The sequence below is a fragment of the Rhincodon typus genome, chromosome 6, assembly GCF_021869965.1.
Source record: "Rhincodon typus isolate 14 chromosome 6, sRhiTyp1.1, whole genome shotgun sequence".
Taxonomy (NCBI): domain Eukaryota; kingdom Metazoa; phylum Chordata; class Chondrichthyes; order Orectolobiformes; family Rhincodontidae; genus Rhincodon; species Rhincodon typus.
In genome coordinates this window covers 56,824,345-56,844,231 of record NC_063337.1, presented here as the reverse complement: position 1 = coordinate 56,844,231, position 19,887 = coordinate 56,824,345, and the positions used below count along the sequence as shown (strand labels likewise).

The 19,887-nt window shown below is 38.7% G+C and overlaps 1 protein-coding gene across 1 annotated transcript in view; it reads right to left on the bottom strand.

Moving 5' to 3' along the window:
* Positions 1-3,365: 3,365 nt before the first annotated feature.
* ccdc83 (coiled-coil domain containing 83) overlaps positions 3,366-19,887 on the bottom strand; it is a 58,584-nt gene continuing 42,062 nt past the window's right edge. The window contains exons 8-11 of the mRNA XM_048598512.1: positions 12,669-12,790; positions 11,424-11,521; positions 8,559-8,773; positions 3,366-3,542 (exon numbers count right to left, since the gene is read on the bottom strand). Of these exons, the coding sequence (XP_048454469.1) occupies positions 3,366-3,542; positions 8,559-8,773; positions 11,424-11,521; positions 12,669-12,790 (612 nt within the window). The remainder of the gene's footprint in view (positions 3,543-8,558; positions 8,774-11,423; positions 11,522-12,668; positions 12,791-19,887) is intronic.

Genomic DNA, 19,887 nt, shown 5'->3' with positions numbered 1-19,887 from the left:
CCTCCCTAGCCGCTATTTCAAACTGAACTAAACTGTTCACAACTTGGATGTCCTATTTTCCTCCAAAATAAGATTTTAACCCAAACTATCTAAGTCAAGGCTCTGGAATAACCTCTCAGTCACTGCATTTCTCATCCTTTTTAAAAGTCTCCCTGAAACCAACCTCTCTCGACTAAGCTTTTAGTAATGCTGACAAATTTCAACTTCAGGATCAATGTCAAATTTTACCTGAGCACATGCCCACGTGTGCCTTGAGATGTTGTCTTGTCTTATTGGCTATATAAATGTTGGTCACACAAGGAAATTGACTCCCACCGCCCTCTTCTACTACTGTGGCAGCAGGACCAGGAGTTTAATAATGAACTGTGTTCTAAAGTGGATCTAAATCTGTTTCTTCCAGCTGTATGTAAATGGATTGATTCAACACTGAGAGAACATTCACTTCAATTTGTAAGTTGTTTTATTAGACAAAATGAAAAATATACAGAGCATGTTGTATCATGAGATATTTTCTGTCAATGTAACTTTTTATCTACTATTGCAGGAGTAGAGAACGTTCACATGCTATCCCATTAAACATGCAAACTCTGGAAAGGGCAGAAGTTTCCACCCTGCAAATTAATTGCTCCACATTTTTCATGTTAATCATCATTCAACTGCCCAAAGAATCAAATTTGGCTGAGGTCAATCTTGAGAGCCAACATATGCTCAAATGATAATTTAAAATTATTTATTTCCAAGTCTGTTCTGAGGGGGAGAAATAATGCTGAATCCTGTTGCCTCTGTCACTTTCTGGCTCTGGTTCAGTTTTACCTTTGGATTCTTGTGTGAAGGAGGAAAACAGATTTTATTTTTCATCAATGCTACAATCTATTATTGGGTGGATATTGATTTTATTTAATATGGATTCTTATTGCTTTGAGAATTCCAAATATTCCACCCTGTTTTCCAGAATCTTGCGTACATCATTTTCTCTAGTGCAAGGTCAAGTCTCCATTGTCTTACCAGACCACAGGGCTGCTTCTCTCATTAAAGAGAGAGATGCCTGGTAGTGGTTTAGCCTGAGAGTCACCATTGCCTCAGGTGAGAGAGGAGGTTGAGAAGGAGAATTCTTCATGGTCACCTCTGCCAGTCTGGGAATTGAACCCAGGCTGTTGGCATCTGTGTTGCAATCCTGACATCTAGTCAACTGAGCCAACTGACCTCCCTCTAGTGGTCATATAAATTCCTTGACTAGGCTCTGAACCCAAGCTCCTGTGTCCTTTTAAGGGAAAGAAATCTGCCATCCTATGTGGTTTGCCTATATGTGACTCCTGACTTAAAGCAATATGTTTGATTCTTAAGAGCCAAGCAAACTATGCAGTTCAAGAGTAATTAGGGACAGTTAACAAATACTGGTCTCGCCTGCATCGTCCACATGCCGTGAAAGAAATGAAGACAGATGAGCAGAATTTTTGTAATGAAACTGTTAAAATACATATTTGAATTTATAATATTAATTTGAAATAATGGACTGCTTAATGAGTCAATTTACAATCTTTCTTCATACTATAGTTACATGATTTGACAGTAATGAAGAAGTTGCCGTAGTCCTACCATCTACACTCTCATTAGAGAGAGATGATAGTTGGCCACCTCAGGCTAGGGGAGAAGGAGTGTGTGGTAAATGAACCCACACTGGCATCACTCTGCACTGCAAACCATATATCCGGGCAACTGAGCTAACGAAGCATCGTGGATTTGAAAGTCATTTCCCTTTGCCTTATATTTCATTTCCCAATACCTCACACTGCCACAATTTTCTGATGATCACCTCCTGCTTTGCTGTGGCTGCCCCCAATTTCTCTGGCTAACTTTCGCACTACTGCTTGACGGTCATAATTTCAGCTCCGCTCCAAAGTGTCCTCTCAAAATATGCTCTGACTTCCTATGCTGCTTTAAAACACGCCTTAAGTTCACATCATTGACTAAGTTTTTGGTTTCCTCCTGTAAATGTTCCACCTTTAGCTCTGCATCTTTTATTGGCCAGGCCTCTAAAGTGCTTTAGGATGTGGTTTATTACGTTATGTGTTGTCTGGTTTTTCAGTCGCTCATTCCTAAAAGTGAATGAAAATTTGGTGTACTGATTTCTAATATGATTATACTTAATACATTGATTTAAGAATATATCATAGTCCATCTTTAGAGTACCTTATTTTGAGTTGCATGATTCTTTGTCATAATTTACACTTAAACGAAATTAAAATATAGCACTTTTGTGCCTTGAATTTTTAGCCTGCACTTTCAGACCAGATAAAAGCCTTGGTATCCTTTATTCCTATAGAGATCCCATGGGATGAAAGGAATAATTCGGTGATGCCACCAAAGTGGCCATCCAATGAGGAATACAAGACATTTTCTTAAAAAAAATCTGTCTCCCTTATCCAAATGTTTTCTTTTGGATGGGGCGGTTAAAAATATGTATTTTTTTTCAGCTGTTTTGAAGGAGCTTGCAGAGCATCTTTAAATTTGAGCAAAGGTTTAAACAAAGATAAAGTTACCACAGTCCCATCTCTCATCATTACTGGTGGGTCACCACACCTTAACTGAAGGGCAAAGTTGAGAAGGTAGGACCTTCATGGTAATTTCAGTCGGCATAGAAATTGAAACCCATGCTGCTGGCATCCTTCTGCATTGCAAACTAGCTATTCTGCAACTGAGCCAACTGACCCCCATTATAAATCCTCATTCTCAGGTTTAAATATAAGAATATTAAATTGTTGTTTCAGTTACAGAATGATTGCGTCTCAAAGTAAACAAAGTAATTGACATTCAGTTGCTCCAAATATCCTTGTGGATAAAAACAAAGTTGCTGGAAAAGCTCAGCAGGTCTGGCAGCATGTGTGAAGGAAAAAACACAGTTAACGTTTTGGGTCCAGACCCAAAAAGTTAACTCTGTTTTTTTCCCTTCACACATGGTGCCAGACCTGCTGAGCTTTTCCAGCAACTTTGTTTTTGTTCCTGATTCACAGCAGCCGCAGTTCTTTTGGTTTTTACCCTTGTGGATAAATATGACATATTATATGCAGCAAATTGCTGAGATACCTAAATGCAGAGCAGAAATTAATCTTAAATCTAAATAGGTCATTGCAGTTGTTCCTGGGTAGATTAAGAAAATCAATTTGGGTAAGGTACCTGGCCATTGCTGGTGCCTATGGAACTACTCTTCAACACAACCACTGTTTTCAGGACAACTGGACTGAGGAGATGAAAACCAAGTAAACTAACCCACGTATGACTTGCAGCCACAACAGTGCTGTTGTTTAATGATTTGAAATAATCCATTGTACATCTACTAGTGCTTCAAATGGCAAGAGTTTTAATACCTATAATATAGCAGATCTGAGCATTGTACCAGTAACAGGCCACACCATCTCCTCTTCATTTGATTTTGTTTCTTCATTCTTCCTTCCTTGACTGGGAACTTGTGTGATGTCTTCAAGAGGCATAGCTCGGCCCTCTATGTGCAACAGCTTCTGTTCCATGGCACCACAATCGAAATACTGAAAAGCAAATTGCAAATTTTCACACAATTGTGTTGTAATAAAACTTTATAGCATATTTTAAGGAGGTAAGATGTCCAAAGTTCTTTCAAAAACTTATTAAACTTAATTTAACATTGGGTCACAAGAAAATGTTTGGTCACATGATCAAAAGCTGGGTCAAAAAGGTAGGTGTGAGAAGAAGAGAGGTCTGTGGAGGAAACTCCAAAGACTAAGTACTGTGCAGCTAAAGGTATGACGGAGTGATTAAAATCAGGGATGGGCAAGCATCACGGAGCTCAGTCAGTTATATAATTTGGTGGTTATAGAGACGGGAAAAGAGCAATGTTGTCGAAAGATTTGCAAACTAGGCAAAAAAATTTAAAAGCAGACTTTTTTTAAATTTGTTCAAGAGATGTGAATTACACTGGCAAAGTTAGCATTTGTTGTGTATCCTTAATTGCCCTTAAAATTTGTTTATACATAACCTTCTTAAACTGTTATTGTCCATTGGTGCAAGAACATCCATGGTACTGTTCAGAAGTGAGTCCAGATTTAGACTTGGAGGTAACAGTGAGGAAGTGGTGATATAGCTCCCTCAGCCCTCTGGGGAAGAGAATTTCAAAGATTCACAAACTTCTGAATAAAATATTTTTCTTCTTATTCCTAAATGGCTTCCCTGCTTAGTTTGAAATTCTGTCCCCCAGTTCTCACCTCCCATACAGGGTAGACATCTGACCTGTACCTACTCTGTCTACCTCTTTAAGTACTGGATTATTTGCTGCCATTCTGTCACCTCCAGGAAAATGCCACTATCCCCTCCATTGTCAGTGTTCTGTAGGGACCATTCTCTGTGGAACACACTGGTTTACTTTTCTTCTATTCCCAACATCTCCCCACACCCCATGGCATCTTCCTATGCAATTGCATAAGGTTTAACATCTGCCCGTTTATCTCCTTCCTTCTTGCTATCCAAGGCTCCAGACGTAACTTCCAGATGAAGCAGTGATTCACCTGGTCTACTATATTTGCTGTTTCCCAGTACATTGGGGAAATAATACACCGACTGGGTGGCTGCTTTGTAGAACTATTATAATCTGTCAGAAAAAATGACCATGAGCTTCAATTTGCCTGCCATTTCAACACATCACTGTGTTCGCATGCCAACATTTCAGTCTCAGGCTTGCTGCAGTGTTCCAGCGAGCCTCAGCACAAGCTTAATTAATAGCATCTCACTTTCCATTTGGGGACCATGAAGCCTCTAGAACTCAAAATCAACTTCAATAACATTAGAGCCTGATTCCACCCTTCCATATTTTTAACCCAGCCCCACGTCCTGGTCCTGTCACGACATGAATTGTTTTCAGCACAACCAACTATTCTCACCCACTTTGTCCTATTATCACATGACATGGGTTGGTTTCAGTAGAGCCTAACCATTCTCCACCTCTCAGCTATTATCACTTATTCAGTTTAGCTTCTGTCCTGGCCTGCCCATCGTCTGACTACCCTCTTCATATCTCTTTGGGCTTCGTCTCCATCTATCTGTTCTCCACCCGCACCCCCCCGCAACCTCATCTTCAGTATAAATACCACATTTTCCTAGCTGCTATCAGTTCTGAAGAAGAGTCACCGGACTCAAAACTTTAACTCTACTTTCTCCCCAAAGATGCTGCCAGAGATGCTGAGTTTCGCCAGAAATTTCTGTTTTTCCTTTGTTCCAGATCTCTTCCATCCGTAGTTCTTTACTTTAATCCTTTATACATTTTGTAGGTTGCAATGAGATCATCTCTGATTGTTTAAATTCTAGAGAATAATGGCCTACTTTGTCAAATCGCTCTTCATAGGGCAGTCCTGCCATCCTGGGAACAAGTCTGGTGAATTGTATTCCCTCTTTGGCAATAAGGGAAGGGGACCAAAGCAACACAAGCACTGCAGACTCTATAGAGTTGATGCAAGACTTCACTACTCAAATCCTCTTGCAATAAAGACTACCATACCTTCCTAAAATAGTGTGCTGAACTTGCATGTCAGCCTTCAGTAACTAATTGATGAGAATAGCCAGATCTCTCTGTATATCTACACTTTTCAATCTCTTATTACTTAAATACACTGCATTTTTTTCCTACAAAAGTGGATAACCTCGCATTTTTCCACATTATATTCCATCTGCCACATTCTCGCCCACTCACCGAGTCTTTTCAAATCCTCTTAAAGTCGCTTTGCATCTTCCCTACAGCACACATGCCTACCTAGGCTTTATGACATCCACTAACTTAGAAATATTACATTTGGTTCACACATCCAAATCATTAACATAGTGTTGACAGCCTGGGCCCCACATACTGATCCTTGCTGTACCCCACTAATCACAGCCTCTCAGTGTGAGAATGATCCATTAAGTCCTAACCTCTGACTTCAGACTGTTGGCCAATCCTTGATCAATAGCCAGCATGTTACCTCCTCTCCCACATGCTTTAATTTTGCTAACTAACCGCCTATTCTGAACTTTATCAAAATCTTTCAGAAAATCCAATTCCAGTCAGTAACATCCTCAAAAAAACGTGTTTGTCAAACACAAATCCGTACTGATTATATACCAATCAGATCATTATTCAAGTGTCCATTTATCACATCCTTTTTAATAGACATGATATACTAAAGGGATTAAAATTCAATCTTTTAAAGTCATCTACTTCGAAAATTTGTGCATCCTAGCAGGAAAAAAAAGTGGTTTATTTTACAATTTTCATATGGCTGGTATAAAACACAAAATGAATTTACAATAGATTTTGGGTTTTATAATATTCTTTTCATCTTAGAATTCCTTAGCTAAGTCATAAATACACATCTGTTTATCTTCTCCAAAACACTTTTTGAATCTTCAGGTTTGGTTCCATCAGCATTATAGTGTTGAAACTACCCTTGTGCTTGGCACTGTCACCCTTTAAGCTCTCCACAATATTTGACATGACTGACCATTAATTTATTGCTTATTTGTCAAAATGTACTTGTATGATTAAATTCCTAACTGTGCAATAACAGATAGTTAACAACATGATCCATCAATTGCTTTTCTTTATTTTAGTCATCTTGACATCCACTCTTGCCTCAGTGCCCTCAATAACAGCATCTGCAGCCTCCGTATGTATGCTGATTACAGCAGATCCATCTTTTCATTACATCCTGTGACCACTTTCATCAGACTATCCTTAACATCAATTTGGAAATAAGTTGAACATTTTCTGATCTGAATGGCTTCATCCTGACTTGCATAGTCTTCATTCCCACTGTAAACTCAGCAAACTTTGACACCAGCTTTGCCTGCTTCCCTGGTCACGTGTTGTACTAAGCCATGTAAAACCTTGATATGACCCACATATTCATTAAATGCTATCCGTCCCTGCAGTTTAATTCTATATCTAACGCATCCTACCACTAATAAAATCTTTGCCTACAATTCTATTACTACTGTACATTTTTCTGTCCTTCAGTTCACTCTTGCCATTCTGAAGAAATTTTGATACCTACATTGTACCCTACATTGAGTTTCGTTCATTCATGACCCTGTCTCTAATCTGCACTGGCTCCCTCAATCCTGAACATACTGAATTTAAAATTTTAGTTGCCTTCCCCACACAATCTCTGCAACCTCAGCTATGTTTTATGTCCACTCTTGTAATCTCCTGTCCTTTAATTTTATTTTTTCATATTTCCTGTGCAAAGTGTAGCTGATGACCTCATTCTCCAGGATTCCTTTCCAAACCGACGACACTTTCCAAGTGATTGAAAAGAAAACATCTTTTCAACAAAGCCTGTGGTTATTCTTTTCAATATTCTCAATTTGGCCAAGCATTTTGCACTTGCATTAACTACCTGGACATTTTCTATACTAGATTTTACAAAAATACCGATTGTAGTTGTAAATGTACAAATGATAATTATTAATTTGATATTAAATTTTCCTTTCAATGGACATAACTGGTTTATAGAAGGGAGTGTATATGAAATCTACATGTTCTTTTAAAATACTTTTTATGCATCACACTGATATAAATTTTTCTGGTCACAACATTGCAGGCTTCTCAGTTCAATAATGAAACTTATCAACAGGAAAAGAGAATTATACCTCCCTGACGGGGAAAAACAAAATAATCTGACCTGTAATAAAAATAGGCCTATTGGTTAGGTTTTTTAAAAAAATAACAAAAATTGAAGACTAAGAATTGTCTATGTATGGCCAAATGTGATTCAGAAATCTTGTATGGTAATTTTATTCTGTTGAGTATTGAAGTGGTTACAACTGTTCCCAATATTTATTTCCTCAAAAAGGAAATATTTACTTCCTCAAAAACCTAGCAAATTGGAGAAAAGGAACAAACAATTGAAGGTACTCCTAAAATATCAATTCATGTAATTTGTTTAAACTTCAAAACATTATGACTAGGGTTTACAGCATGTTTATAAAACTAATTTTATCATAGACTACACTGTAAGAGTGTCTGAATGTGTAAAGTATGTAATTTGTTCTGATTTTAATTTACATGTTTTAGTATTTCACATGGAGTTATAATTTATAAAGAATTGTCCTCTAAGGTATGTTACTTTGTGAAAAGCTAACAAATACTAGTATAAGATTAGCTTATGGTGCTGCTACAAGAAAGTGTCTGAGGAAAGTGGGTAATCATTGTTGATAATGAAATTTTAAAATGCTGACATTTTGTTTTGTTTCCCCATTACATGATTTTGGAATTGGACTCCAATAATTATCAAGATTTACACTTTAGCCATGACTTTATTTAACATGTATCTAAACAATATTAAAACTAAAAGGGAACATACATCATTGCGCCATTATCTTTCTATGAATGCATATTTGATATTAAGTTTCCAATACATTTCTCTCTATAAAAATATAGTTTTACAAATAATAACATTGAACTACATTCTGTACCTTTGCACCTGAACTACTATTGAACAATATTGTGGGTAATGACTAAAGATTTTAAAAATTTCCTTCAATTATACTTGGCTAACCTTGAAGTATTTTTCATCCTCCTGCAACAAGTAGGTGAGATTCTGTGATACAGATTTGCCCAATTGGAACTGTGGCTCGTCATCATGTGTTTCTGTCCTTTCCTCTTTAAAATATGGTTGTGTTGACGGAACTTTCTTCTCTGAGGCAAGAAATGTTGCACTCTTGAGTTTTGGTAGGCTGAAGCTAGCATCATCACTGATTTCTACAAGAGCATCTGTTTTTTAAAAAAAATACTCTGTTATTACATTTCAAAAACTGATTGCCTGGAACTTGAGGGGATTGGCTTAACGCAGTGAGCGGCTGACTTATGCAATCAGAAAGATCGTGTTGAATGCCTGATTTTGTTAAGCTAGTTGGTGGCAGTTTGGCATCAAGTAGACATCTGCTTCAGTGAAGCTGGGCTACTGAAGCCTTTTGTGGCTCATTTTGACCATGGTATTTTAATTATTCCATGAGCGGAAACATCTCTGTTTACGTCCACCATTTTTCAGACTTTTCATTTCTTTCAAAAAGAGAGAGAGCACTAACCCTGTTCAATCATTCCTAATAGCTGCACTTCTAAGTTCTGTTATCATCCTCATAAAACTCTTTTGCACTTACCCCAGTGATTTCATATCCATTTTGTAATGTTGAAACCAGAAGTGTGAATGGCATTATTGATTGTCTAACCAAGGTTCTAAATTCTCTACTTCTGAATTGTATTCCTCTAGAGATGAACTCCAGTGTTTTGTTTGTAATAAAATAATTTTATGAAGCTGCATTGCTTTTTAATGAGGCCAAATGCACCACCATATACTTGCTTCATTGCAATTATAGTCAGAGCATCAATCTGTGTAGAATACTAATTCTTACCTTCTATCAGTTTGAGTAAAGAGTCTTTTAACTTTCACCTCATGGCTTCATCTTTTCATGCTCTGCTTGTCAGTTCTAGCCTCAATGTGTTGCAACTCATTTAGAATGTCTCAACTCACTTGCTCGCCTACGAAAGTTCCTGGAGTTCCATCACTTGCATCCTTGCCAAATTCCATTGCCTCATTATAGTCCAGAAAATTGTTTTTTAAGGTTCTTGCCTCTTTTTCAGGTTCCTCTGTGACCAATTACTAATATCCTCTACTATCCAATCTCAGCAGTTGGGATTCAGATTCTCTCACATCACCTGATATTTTGACATGTGCTCACTTCCTATTCTTTAGTTGTTCTTCTGCTCCATTGGTGGCTGCTTGTTTGACTATTACATATCCATAGATAAATTTTTAAAAATATGGTGATGCTCTTAAAATAACACATTGGACACTGTTTCTAATGGTAGTAGATTGCTGTACGCTAGATGGGGATTGAGCATCTTGAATGTTAATGTGGCTGCATCAATCTTTGGATAATAGTTCTTTTAGATGGTAAATAGGGTTTAAGGTTCAGAAGATGAACCACTTTGTGATAGAATATGCAGCCTCTGCCCTGCTCTTACAGCTACAGTGCTGATATGGCTGGCCAATTTGAACTTCTGGTCAGTGGTAACCCCCAGTATGTTAATGATGTCATGAAGGTTCAGGAAAGATGACTTGCCTTTCTCTTGTTTGTAATGATATTGACATGGTACATTTGTGCAAATATTATTTGTCGTTTGTCTGCCCAAGCTTCCGCTTTATCCAGATCCAGCTCGGTAGACTAGTAAATGTTACTTCACTATTGTAGTAATTGTGACTGAAACTGAATGCAGGAATTGTTAACAATTTGATCTACTCTGATCTTATGGTATATAAGTGTCGATAGAAAATCTCCTGAATTCTGGGTGGTTTGGAAGATGACAATTGTCATATTATGGTCTCGTTCAGGGAGCAGGGAAACACGCTCACATCCTAATTGTAACATTAGACTTGATCATTCAGTTGTGGCAAAGCAAAGGCATAGACCACTGCTTGTAAGACAATGCCTTTTCACTGGCTCAAACATGGCTGCAGCACGGATCGATCAACAAAAGTACTGAAGAGGCCTTGTGGCATGGTATATTTCTAGCAAGGCTTTACCACCTCTGTCACAAGTTGAGCATGACTATTAAGGGGTATCTTCAGCTCAATTTCAATCTTTGAATTATAGACCCATTTGCAGACCTTTGATAAATGGTTTCTCATCATTTTAGACCTTTGATTCACTTTTAGTTCGAGCTTTTCCTCAATCTTTTAGCTCTCCCAGTTCTTAAACTTACAGGAGGCAAGGGTATATTAGGGTGATGGGATCAATGGGGCATCTGGAAAGGACAGCACAATATAACTAATTGTCTCTCACACTCACCAAGCAATTTGTGTTGAATAACCTCCAGCTCTTAGTTAAATCCATAACAATTCACCCAGACTTCTCTGACAGCCCAAACTCTACCACTTAAAAGGACAAGTGCACAACATCCATGGACACACCATCCAAACTTGGGGGACTATATCACAGTTCCTTTGATATTGTGGATCAAAATCCTGGAACTCCTTCCCTAACAGCATTGTGGGCATACCTCAACCCAAAGGACTGTAGAGGGTCAAGAATATACCTCACCACCATCTTCTCAAAAGTAATTTGATATCAGCAATCAATTCTGGCTTCTGCCAGTGACACCCACATTCCATGAATGAAAAAAAAATTCTATCTTTTCCTAAATCATTGCACATAATTACTTGAATAAAGTAACTCAAATGATGTGAATTGAATGTCAAGTGTTCTGTGCATAGTTACTAATCAATATTGTATATTTAGCCTTTTTAAAAAATGTAATATTATAGAAACATGAGTATTATTTAACAATGCAGAAATGTGTAAAATATTGTTCTCTGAAATCAAGAGTTTCTATGTGATTTACAGAATTTTTTTCTTGTTATTACCTGAAGGTTCACCTCTGAACTCTAATTCTGCTAATTCTTCTTCCAGTATCCCACCATCTTGGCTCTTGGGTTCAGCTGCACGAATTTTGAATAAGTTTCTATGACCATCAGAAATAAAGAATCATTGAATTATCATCTCCAATTGAATTGAGGTGACTGGAGAGCTGCTAATCACCTATGTTGCCACCTTCGAGGAAGGCGTAATGAATCTATAGCCAACTAGGTACATGACAGGTCATCGGCAGACCTTTCCCCTGGGTCAAAACCCTTGAGGCAGGGGTCTCTGAAACAGTGTGTCACTGGCCAGTCAAAGGTTGGCAGCAATTTTTCTCAACATATTTTATATACACTGGCTGATTGCAGGACAAATAGCTATTGAACAGGTATGATTCAGGAGGGATCCAGGCCACAGTAAAGTAATGATGGGAGGGATTTTGCTTGGCAGGGTCATCGAATAAGGGAAGTGGCAACAAGAAGAACAGGGTATTGACTGTAAGGGTGGGGGGGGCTCTCTCCTTTCCAATGTTGGGTCCTTTAATCAATAACAGAATGTCTTTGAATGAGGGCCACCTGCCACTGAGACAAACAGCCTGTACAGGTTTACGTGTTCTGCATGCCACATGACAAACCTGCAGCTCGATTAATATCAGCAGAAGTATTTGAGCCCTTGACATGGTCATTGACTGTCGCTTGACGGTTTCAACCGGTAAGGTGGTGAAGGCTGACCAGACGCCTTCCCATCCTGTAATTAATCGGGGTGGAGTTGCTACCATATTAAATGCTCTTCCTGCTTCCACACATGCTACTAGAGGGGGCAGCAGATTCAGCACAGTGTGTGAAATAAATGGTTTTGCATTTGTCAGGTGGAAACAAAAACAGGTGATTTTACCAGCTGTGTCCTTTATGAAACTTTCAGAAATATGGCATAGTTGGCCTAGTATAGATTGGAGTTACGTATTACCAAAAATGATATTTCTCCCCAAAAATTTCTCTAAAAGAGTAACTTGTATATTATTTTGAGAATGACTACTTACATTTCAGGTTTACAGCAAAGATTTATAACTTGGTAAACCTATTAATTCAAATCTTAATTACAGCCAATAACAATGCATTAAAAATGACTATAATAGGTATAATAAACATAAGGAACAGCATTTAAATATTAAAATTAAGACTGTACAGATCTGTTAATAATGTATTGAGAAGGTAAGAGATGTCTAAATACGTATGAGGATTGACCATTACCTGCATACATTAAGGTCACTGATCTGGCAATCAAACAGTTGACTCAAAACTTTCAGATTGTCCTGTTCAATCTTTTGAACTGCTTGTTCCAGATTAGTAACTTCCAGACTATATAGATTTAGCTGCAAAAACATGAACAAATAATAAGTTAATCAGTACCAAAACTTTCACCTGGAATTTTGTCAATGATGAAACAAGTGAGCTTGGCATTAACCAGGGAGTCTCTGTGACATGTTTTTCCCCTCCTGCTCCACTATAAATCTGGTACTAAGTGCAGCAGCATTGATGTCAATGAGCAAGTTAAGCAGCCAATAATACTGAAGTGTTTATACATTAAACCAGACATTTAATATCCTTCAATTCTGATGTACATTTTAAAATATTAAATACTTATGATTGAATTTAGAAGGTAAAATACAGACAAACTTAATTGATTCCATATTTTGCAAGAAAATCAGAATGGACAGAAAAACAGGGCTGATTCTTCCCAGAAATCAACTAAGTGTCAATTTTGGTGTTTCTCTGTATGAGTCCTCGGAAGATTTTTCATGCTATTCTTGGAACCTTGGTTTATTACCTGTGCACAACACCTCTGTGGTACCCCTCTTGTCCTATCTTCCTCCTTGCTAGATGCATAAGTACTCACTACTGTGGGGAGCTCCTGGGATTCCTAGCATGGTGCAATTTTTAAAGCCGAGCACTGCGACAGGAGTTAACATTCACTATGTACATAAAGGAGGGGAACAAAAATGAAACGATTTCTTTTTGAAGAAAAGGCCTTCTCAGGGCAAATTGGTGGTATGGTAGACACCACTTCGCAAATACAAGTCCACATTCAAAAGTGTATTGCTGTTTAGGAACCAATTTTACTGTCCTCTGCCTCATTCCATCCTAAAACCCTGTCTGAGGAAGAGCTACTCTTTCTCCAATGCCTGGTGTCACATATAGGTTAGTCATGCCAACCATTGTGCTGCACTTTGTCCATTTTCTTCCCTGCGATTAAAGCTAAGGTGGTTCTAACCATTGACGACCCACTATCTCGCAGTAACTCATACCTTCAAAGGCATTACAGTCTCCTTCCCTTATGTGTTAAATGGTCCTCTTACACAATGATACTCTCATCTGCATCCTAGCATGCTGCCTTCAATACCCACAATTGACTTACCCAACTTTCTGTCATAGCAGTGGCCCCTTGTAACCTCCTCTTGACTTTCATTGAGCTGATGCCCAGGACTGACTTTGGCCCATATCTTAGGGTGAATCCCTGGTTGCACTGGACGTGCAAAATTGTGTGATATTGACAGTAGCATGGTGTTATACAGCAACATGTCAATATCCTTGACTGACTGCTAACAACTCAGACAAGCTACCTGGCTTGTGTCTGTGTTAAAAAAGGCAATGCGAAAGTAGAGATATTGGATACATTAGTTATGATCTTCCAAAATTCCCAAGATTCTGGAAAGGTACTAGTGGATTGGAAACATTCCAATGTGACAGCCTTGTTCAAAAAAGGAGCCAGGCAAGAAGTGGGAAACAACAGACCTTTGTAGTGGAGAAATTGCTGGAGTCATCATTAAGGAGAAGATAACGGAACCACTTGGAAAAACAAAGCTCAATTCACCAGTGTAAACACGGTTTCATGAAAGGCAAGTTATGCTTGACAAACTTGCTGGAATTTTTTTAAAGAATGTAACCAGCAAGGTGGATAATGGAGATCCGGTGGATAATGGAGATCCGGTGGATAATGGAGATCCGGTGGATGTAGTATATCTAGACTTCCAGAAGGCATTTGACAAGGCGCTACATAAAAAACTGATTGAGAAGGTTAGATCCCAGGGGGCTAAGGGCAGAGTGTTGGCTTGGATAGAGGATTGGTTGACTGATGGAAAGCAGAGGGTCAGAATAAATAGATCCTTCTCTAGATGGTGAACTGTAACTAGTGGAGTGCTGCAGACTTCAAATATTTACAATCAAAATAAATGATCTGCAAGCAGGGATAGAGTGTAACATAGCAAAAGTCAGGGATGATACTAAAATAGGTGTAAAAGCAGGCAGAGGAGGGTAAGGAGTTTACAGATGGATACTGATAGGCTAGGAGAACAGGCCAGAATCTGGCAGATAGAGTTCAATATGGATAAGTGTGAGGTTGTGCATTTTGACAGAAAAATTAAAGGGCAAATTATTATTTAAATGGGAAGCAGATTCCAAGTGCATCAGTGCAGAGGGATCTGAGTGTCTTTGCGTATGAATTGCAGAAAGTGGATATGCAGGTGCAGCATATAATAAGAAAGGCAAATGGGATTCTGGCATTTATTGCAAAAGGACTGGATTACAAAAATAAGAAAACGTTACAATTATATGAGGAATATTGTGGTCAGTTTTAGTCTCCTTACTTGAGGAACGATGTGGTGACATTGGAGTCCGTTCAGAGGAGGTTCACAAGATCGATTCTCGGGATGAAAAGGCTGTCGTATGAGAAGCTTGGGATTGTACTTGCCTGAGTTCAGAAGAATGAGAGGGGATCTGATTGAGGTGTAAAAAATGCTAAAGGGGATTGATAAGGCAGACTTGAACAGATATTCCCTCTTGTGGAACAGCCTTGAATAAGAAGGCATAGATGTAGAGTGAGAGGAGGTAGGTTCAAAACTGAAATGAGGAGAAACTACTTCTCTGAGGGTTGTGAATCTGCAGAACTATGCCACAGAGTGCACTGGAGGCAGAATCAATCAACAGATTCAAGAAAGAAATAGATATGTTTCTGATGAAAAGCAGGCTAAAGGGCTATGGGGAGTAGGCAGGAAAGTGGAGTTGAGACCAAGATAAGATCTGCAATGATCATGTTAAATGGCAGAGTGGACTGAATTGCCTACTGCTACTCCTATTTCCTATGCTCGAATCCATGAGTTAGGTGCCTGAACCTGACCGCAAAATGTCCTGGCAACAGCATTACAATGAAAGAAGACTGTGCACTCCAAGGAGCTGTACTGACATGGAGAACTATATTGTAAATGGCTCAGGGATTATCCTTAAGGGGTGGTGATGCTGGTAATTGCCCAATGCCAATGTCCATGGCTGGGCATGTGGGCAATCACTGCCTATGGAATTTGCCCTGAGATATTGGTGACTGTTGTCTAAGAGTCTTGTTTCTATCCGATGGTTGGGAGAATAGGAAATTGCATTTCAATAAAATGAGGTTAAGAAACAATAGCATGTTAATGCATGCAAATGGTTGTTAATAGGTCTCTGGCTGTTCACTAATGAGATTTCTGTCTCGTGGATCAAGACTTGATTGGAGAATTGGACCTTTCCTTCTTGTTGTTGAGAATCTCATTAGAGTCAGAGAGATATACAGCACAGAAATAGACTCTTCGGTCTAACTTGTCCATGCCTACCAGATATCCGAAACAAGTCTAGTCCCATTTAGTCTCATATGGGCCAGCATTTAGCCCCTATACCTCTAAAACCTTCCTTGCTGTCTACTACACCTCCAATTTTGGTGTCACCTTCAAACTTAGTAACTATACCTCCTATGTTCACATCCAAATCATTTATATAAATGACAAAAAGTAATGGACCCAGCACCGATCCTTGTGGCACACCACTGATCGCAGGCTTCCAATCTGAAAAGCAATCCTCCACCGCCACCCTATGTCTTCTACCTTCCAGCCAGTTCTGTATCCAAATAGCTAGCTCTCCCTCTATTCCTTGTGATCTAACCTTGCTAATCAATCTACAATGAGGAATCTTTGTTAAACGTCTTACTGAAATCCATATAGATCATGTCCCCTGCTCTGCCCTCATTAATCCTCTTTGTTACTTCTTCAAAAAACTCCATTGAGTTCAAGAGACATGATTTCCCATGAGCAAAGCCATGTTTACTATCCCTAATTAGTCTTTGCCTTTCCAAATACATGTAAATCCTGTCTCTCAGGATTCCCTCCAACAACTTGCCCACCACCAATGTCAGGCTCACTGGTCTATAGTTCCCTAGCTTTTCCTTACCACTTTTCTTAAGTAGTGGCACCATGTTAGCCAACCTCGAGTCTTTCAGCACCTTGCCTGTGGCTATCAATGATACAAATATCTCAACAAGGGGCCTAGCAATCACTTGCCTAGCTTCCCACAGAGTTCTAGGGCACACTTGATCAGGTCCTGGGGACTTATCCACCTTTATGCATTTTAAGACATCCAGCACCACCACCTCTGTAATATCGACACTTTTTCAAGAGGTTGTTATTTATTTTCCCAATGTTTTCTATCTTCCATATCCTTCTCCACAGTAAACACTGATGCAAAGTACTTTTTTAGTATCTCCCACCCCTGCACCCCCTCCCCCCATCTCCTGCAGTTCCACACATAAGTGACCTTGCTGATCTTTAAGGGGACCTCTTCTCTCACTAGTTATGCTTTTGGCTGAATGTATTTGTAGAATCCCTTTGGACTCTCCTTAGCCCCATTTGCCAAAGCTATCTGGTGTCCCCTCTTTGCCCTCATGATTTCCCTCTTAAGTATACTCCTACTGCCTTTATATGATAAAGTAATATTTGTGCCAGGATAAGAATTTAACTATTTGACCTTGACATTCAATACAATTACCAAAGCTGAATCCGTCACTATCAATTCCTGGGGGTTTAGCAATGATCAGAAACTGAACTGAAATAGCTATATAAATATTGTGGATACAAAAGAAGGTCAGAGGCTAGGAGTCCTGCGGAACATGATTCATCTCCTGTTTCAGAAGTCAGAAGTCACAGATGTCTTACAGCACAGAAAGAGCCCTTTCTGCTCATTGTGTCTGCGTTAGCTCCTCAAATGAGCCTCATTATATAGTTCTAATTGCCTGCTTTCCTCCATACTCTTGCGTATTACTTTTATTCAAAAAACCATCAAGTACTGTCTTGAATGCATCAATTGAACATGCCTCCACCACATTTTCACACCTCACTGCAGTGCACTCAATAGTTTAACTGCTTGATGAGTGAAAATCCTGTATGTTTCAATAAGGTCTCGATTCATGCTTCCAAATTCCAATGAATACAATCCCAATCTACTCAACCTCTCCTCATAAAAATAATCCCTCCATACCCAGGATCAACCTAGCGAAACTTCTCTGGACCAAGTGCAAAACCAGTATATTTTTCCTTCAATAAGAGGGAGAAAACTGTTTTAACAGTCTTCCATCTGTGGCCTGACAAGTGTTTTGTGTAGATTTAGCAAGCTCTCCCTATTTGTATACTTCATTCCCTTTGAAATAAAGGCCAACATTCCATTTGCCTTCCTTATTACCTGCTTAACTTGGATGTTGTATTTTCATAAATTGTTTACTAGGACCCCATATTCTTCTGTGCTGCAGCTTTCTATAGTCGTTCCCAATTTAAATATTATTCAGCTTCTCTATTCTTCCTGCCAAAGTGCACAACTTCATCATTTTCCCAAATTATATTCCATCTGCCAAATTTTTGCTCACTCATTCAACTTAGCTATATTTTCATCTTTACTGCCTGCCATTCTACCTCCTTTGCCATACATAACTTCTCAATAGTACATTCACTTCCCTCATCCAAGTCATCAACTTATATTGTAAATGATGGTGACCCTAGCATTGATCCTTGTGGCACACCACAAATTATGGGTTGCCATCCTGAAAATACTCTTTTCATCCCAACTTTGTCTTTCATTGTTAACCAATCCTCCATCCATGGTAATATACTACCCACAGCATATTATTAAAATCATCATTTTTTACTGACTAGCCTTGTGTGATACCTTATGCCAATTGGAAATCCAAGTATATTACATTTGCTGGTTCTCCTTTATCTACCCTGCTTGTAACCTCTTCAAAGAACTATGAAATTCTGTAAGGCATGATCACCTCTTCATGAAGCCATGTTGACTCTGCTTGATTATATTGAGTTTCTAATTGTTCTGCAATTACATCTTTTATAACAGATTATAACAATTTACCAATAACAGATGTTGAGCTGACTGGTCTACAGTTACCTGCTTCTTTGTCTCCCTCAATTTTTTGAATAAAGCTGTTGCATTGGGAGTTTTCCAATCTTCTGGGACTTTTCCGGAATCTAAGGATTCTTGGAAGATTACGACCAGTGCATTCACTATCTCTGCAGCTACTTCCTTAAAAATACTAGGATATAGCCCATCAGGTCCAGGGGACTTACCATTCTTCAGTCCCATTATTTCCTCTAGTACTCGTTTTTTTAAAATGTTGTAATTGTACCAGCCTCCACCACCTCCTCTGGCAAATCATTCTATACACCACCCTCTGTGTGAAAACATTGCCCCTTAGATCCCTTTTGAATCTTTCCCCTCTCACCTTAAAGCTATGTCCTCTCTACTTTTGGACTCCCCCACCCCAGGGAAAAGATCTTGTCTATTTCGCCTATCCATGCCCCTCATGATTTTATAAACCACTATAAGGACACGCCTCAGCCTTTGATGCTCCAGTCTATTCAGCCTCTCCCTATAGCACAAACCCTCAAGAAGACTTTAGAAGGATATGGGGCCAAATGTTGGCAAATGGGACTAGATTTGTTTAGGATATCTGGTCAGCATTGACGAGTTGGACTAAAGGGTCTGTGTCCGTGCTGTATACCTCTGACTCTATGGCTTGTTCTTTGGTGATAATTATTAGTTATTTATTGCCCCACCCCCTTTAGCCCATTAATTATTTAGTATTTTTGCAATGGTATTAGTATCATTTACCATGAAGATTGATGTAAAGTATTTCTTCAACTCTTCTGACATTTTCTGGCTACCCTTTAACATCTCCCCAACCTCATTCTGTGAGGGGCCTATAATTCACTGTTGTCTCAGTTTTCCTTTTTATATATTTAAAGAAGCTCTTGCTATCCATGTTTGTTACTTGCTAGTTTGCCCTCAGTTTCTTTTCCTCTTTTGTTCACTTTTAAAACTTTCCTAATTCTTTGCCATATTGTTTTTTTTTTCTTTTAATTTGATGCTGTCCTTGACTTCCTTGGTTAACCATGGTCAATTTATCCCTTTCCTACAATCCTCCTTCCTCACTGGGATATATCATTGCTATTAGTCATGAAGTAGTTTTTTTTTAAAGATCTGCCATTGTTCATCAACCTTCTTTACAATTTCTGATCAATGGTAGCCCCTAGGAGGTTGATATTGGGAATTCAAGCATGGTAATACTGTTGAATATCAGGGAAATGAGTAAATTATCTCTTAGTGG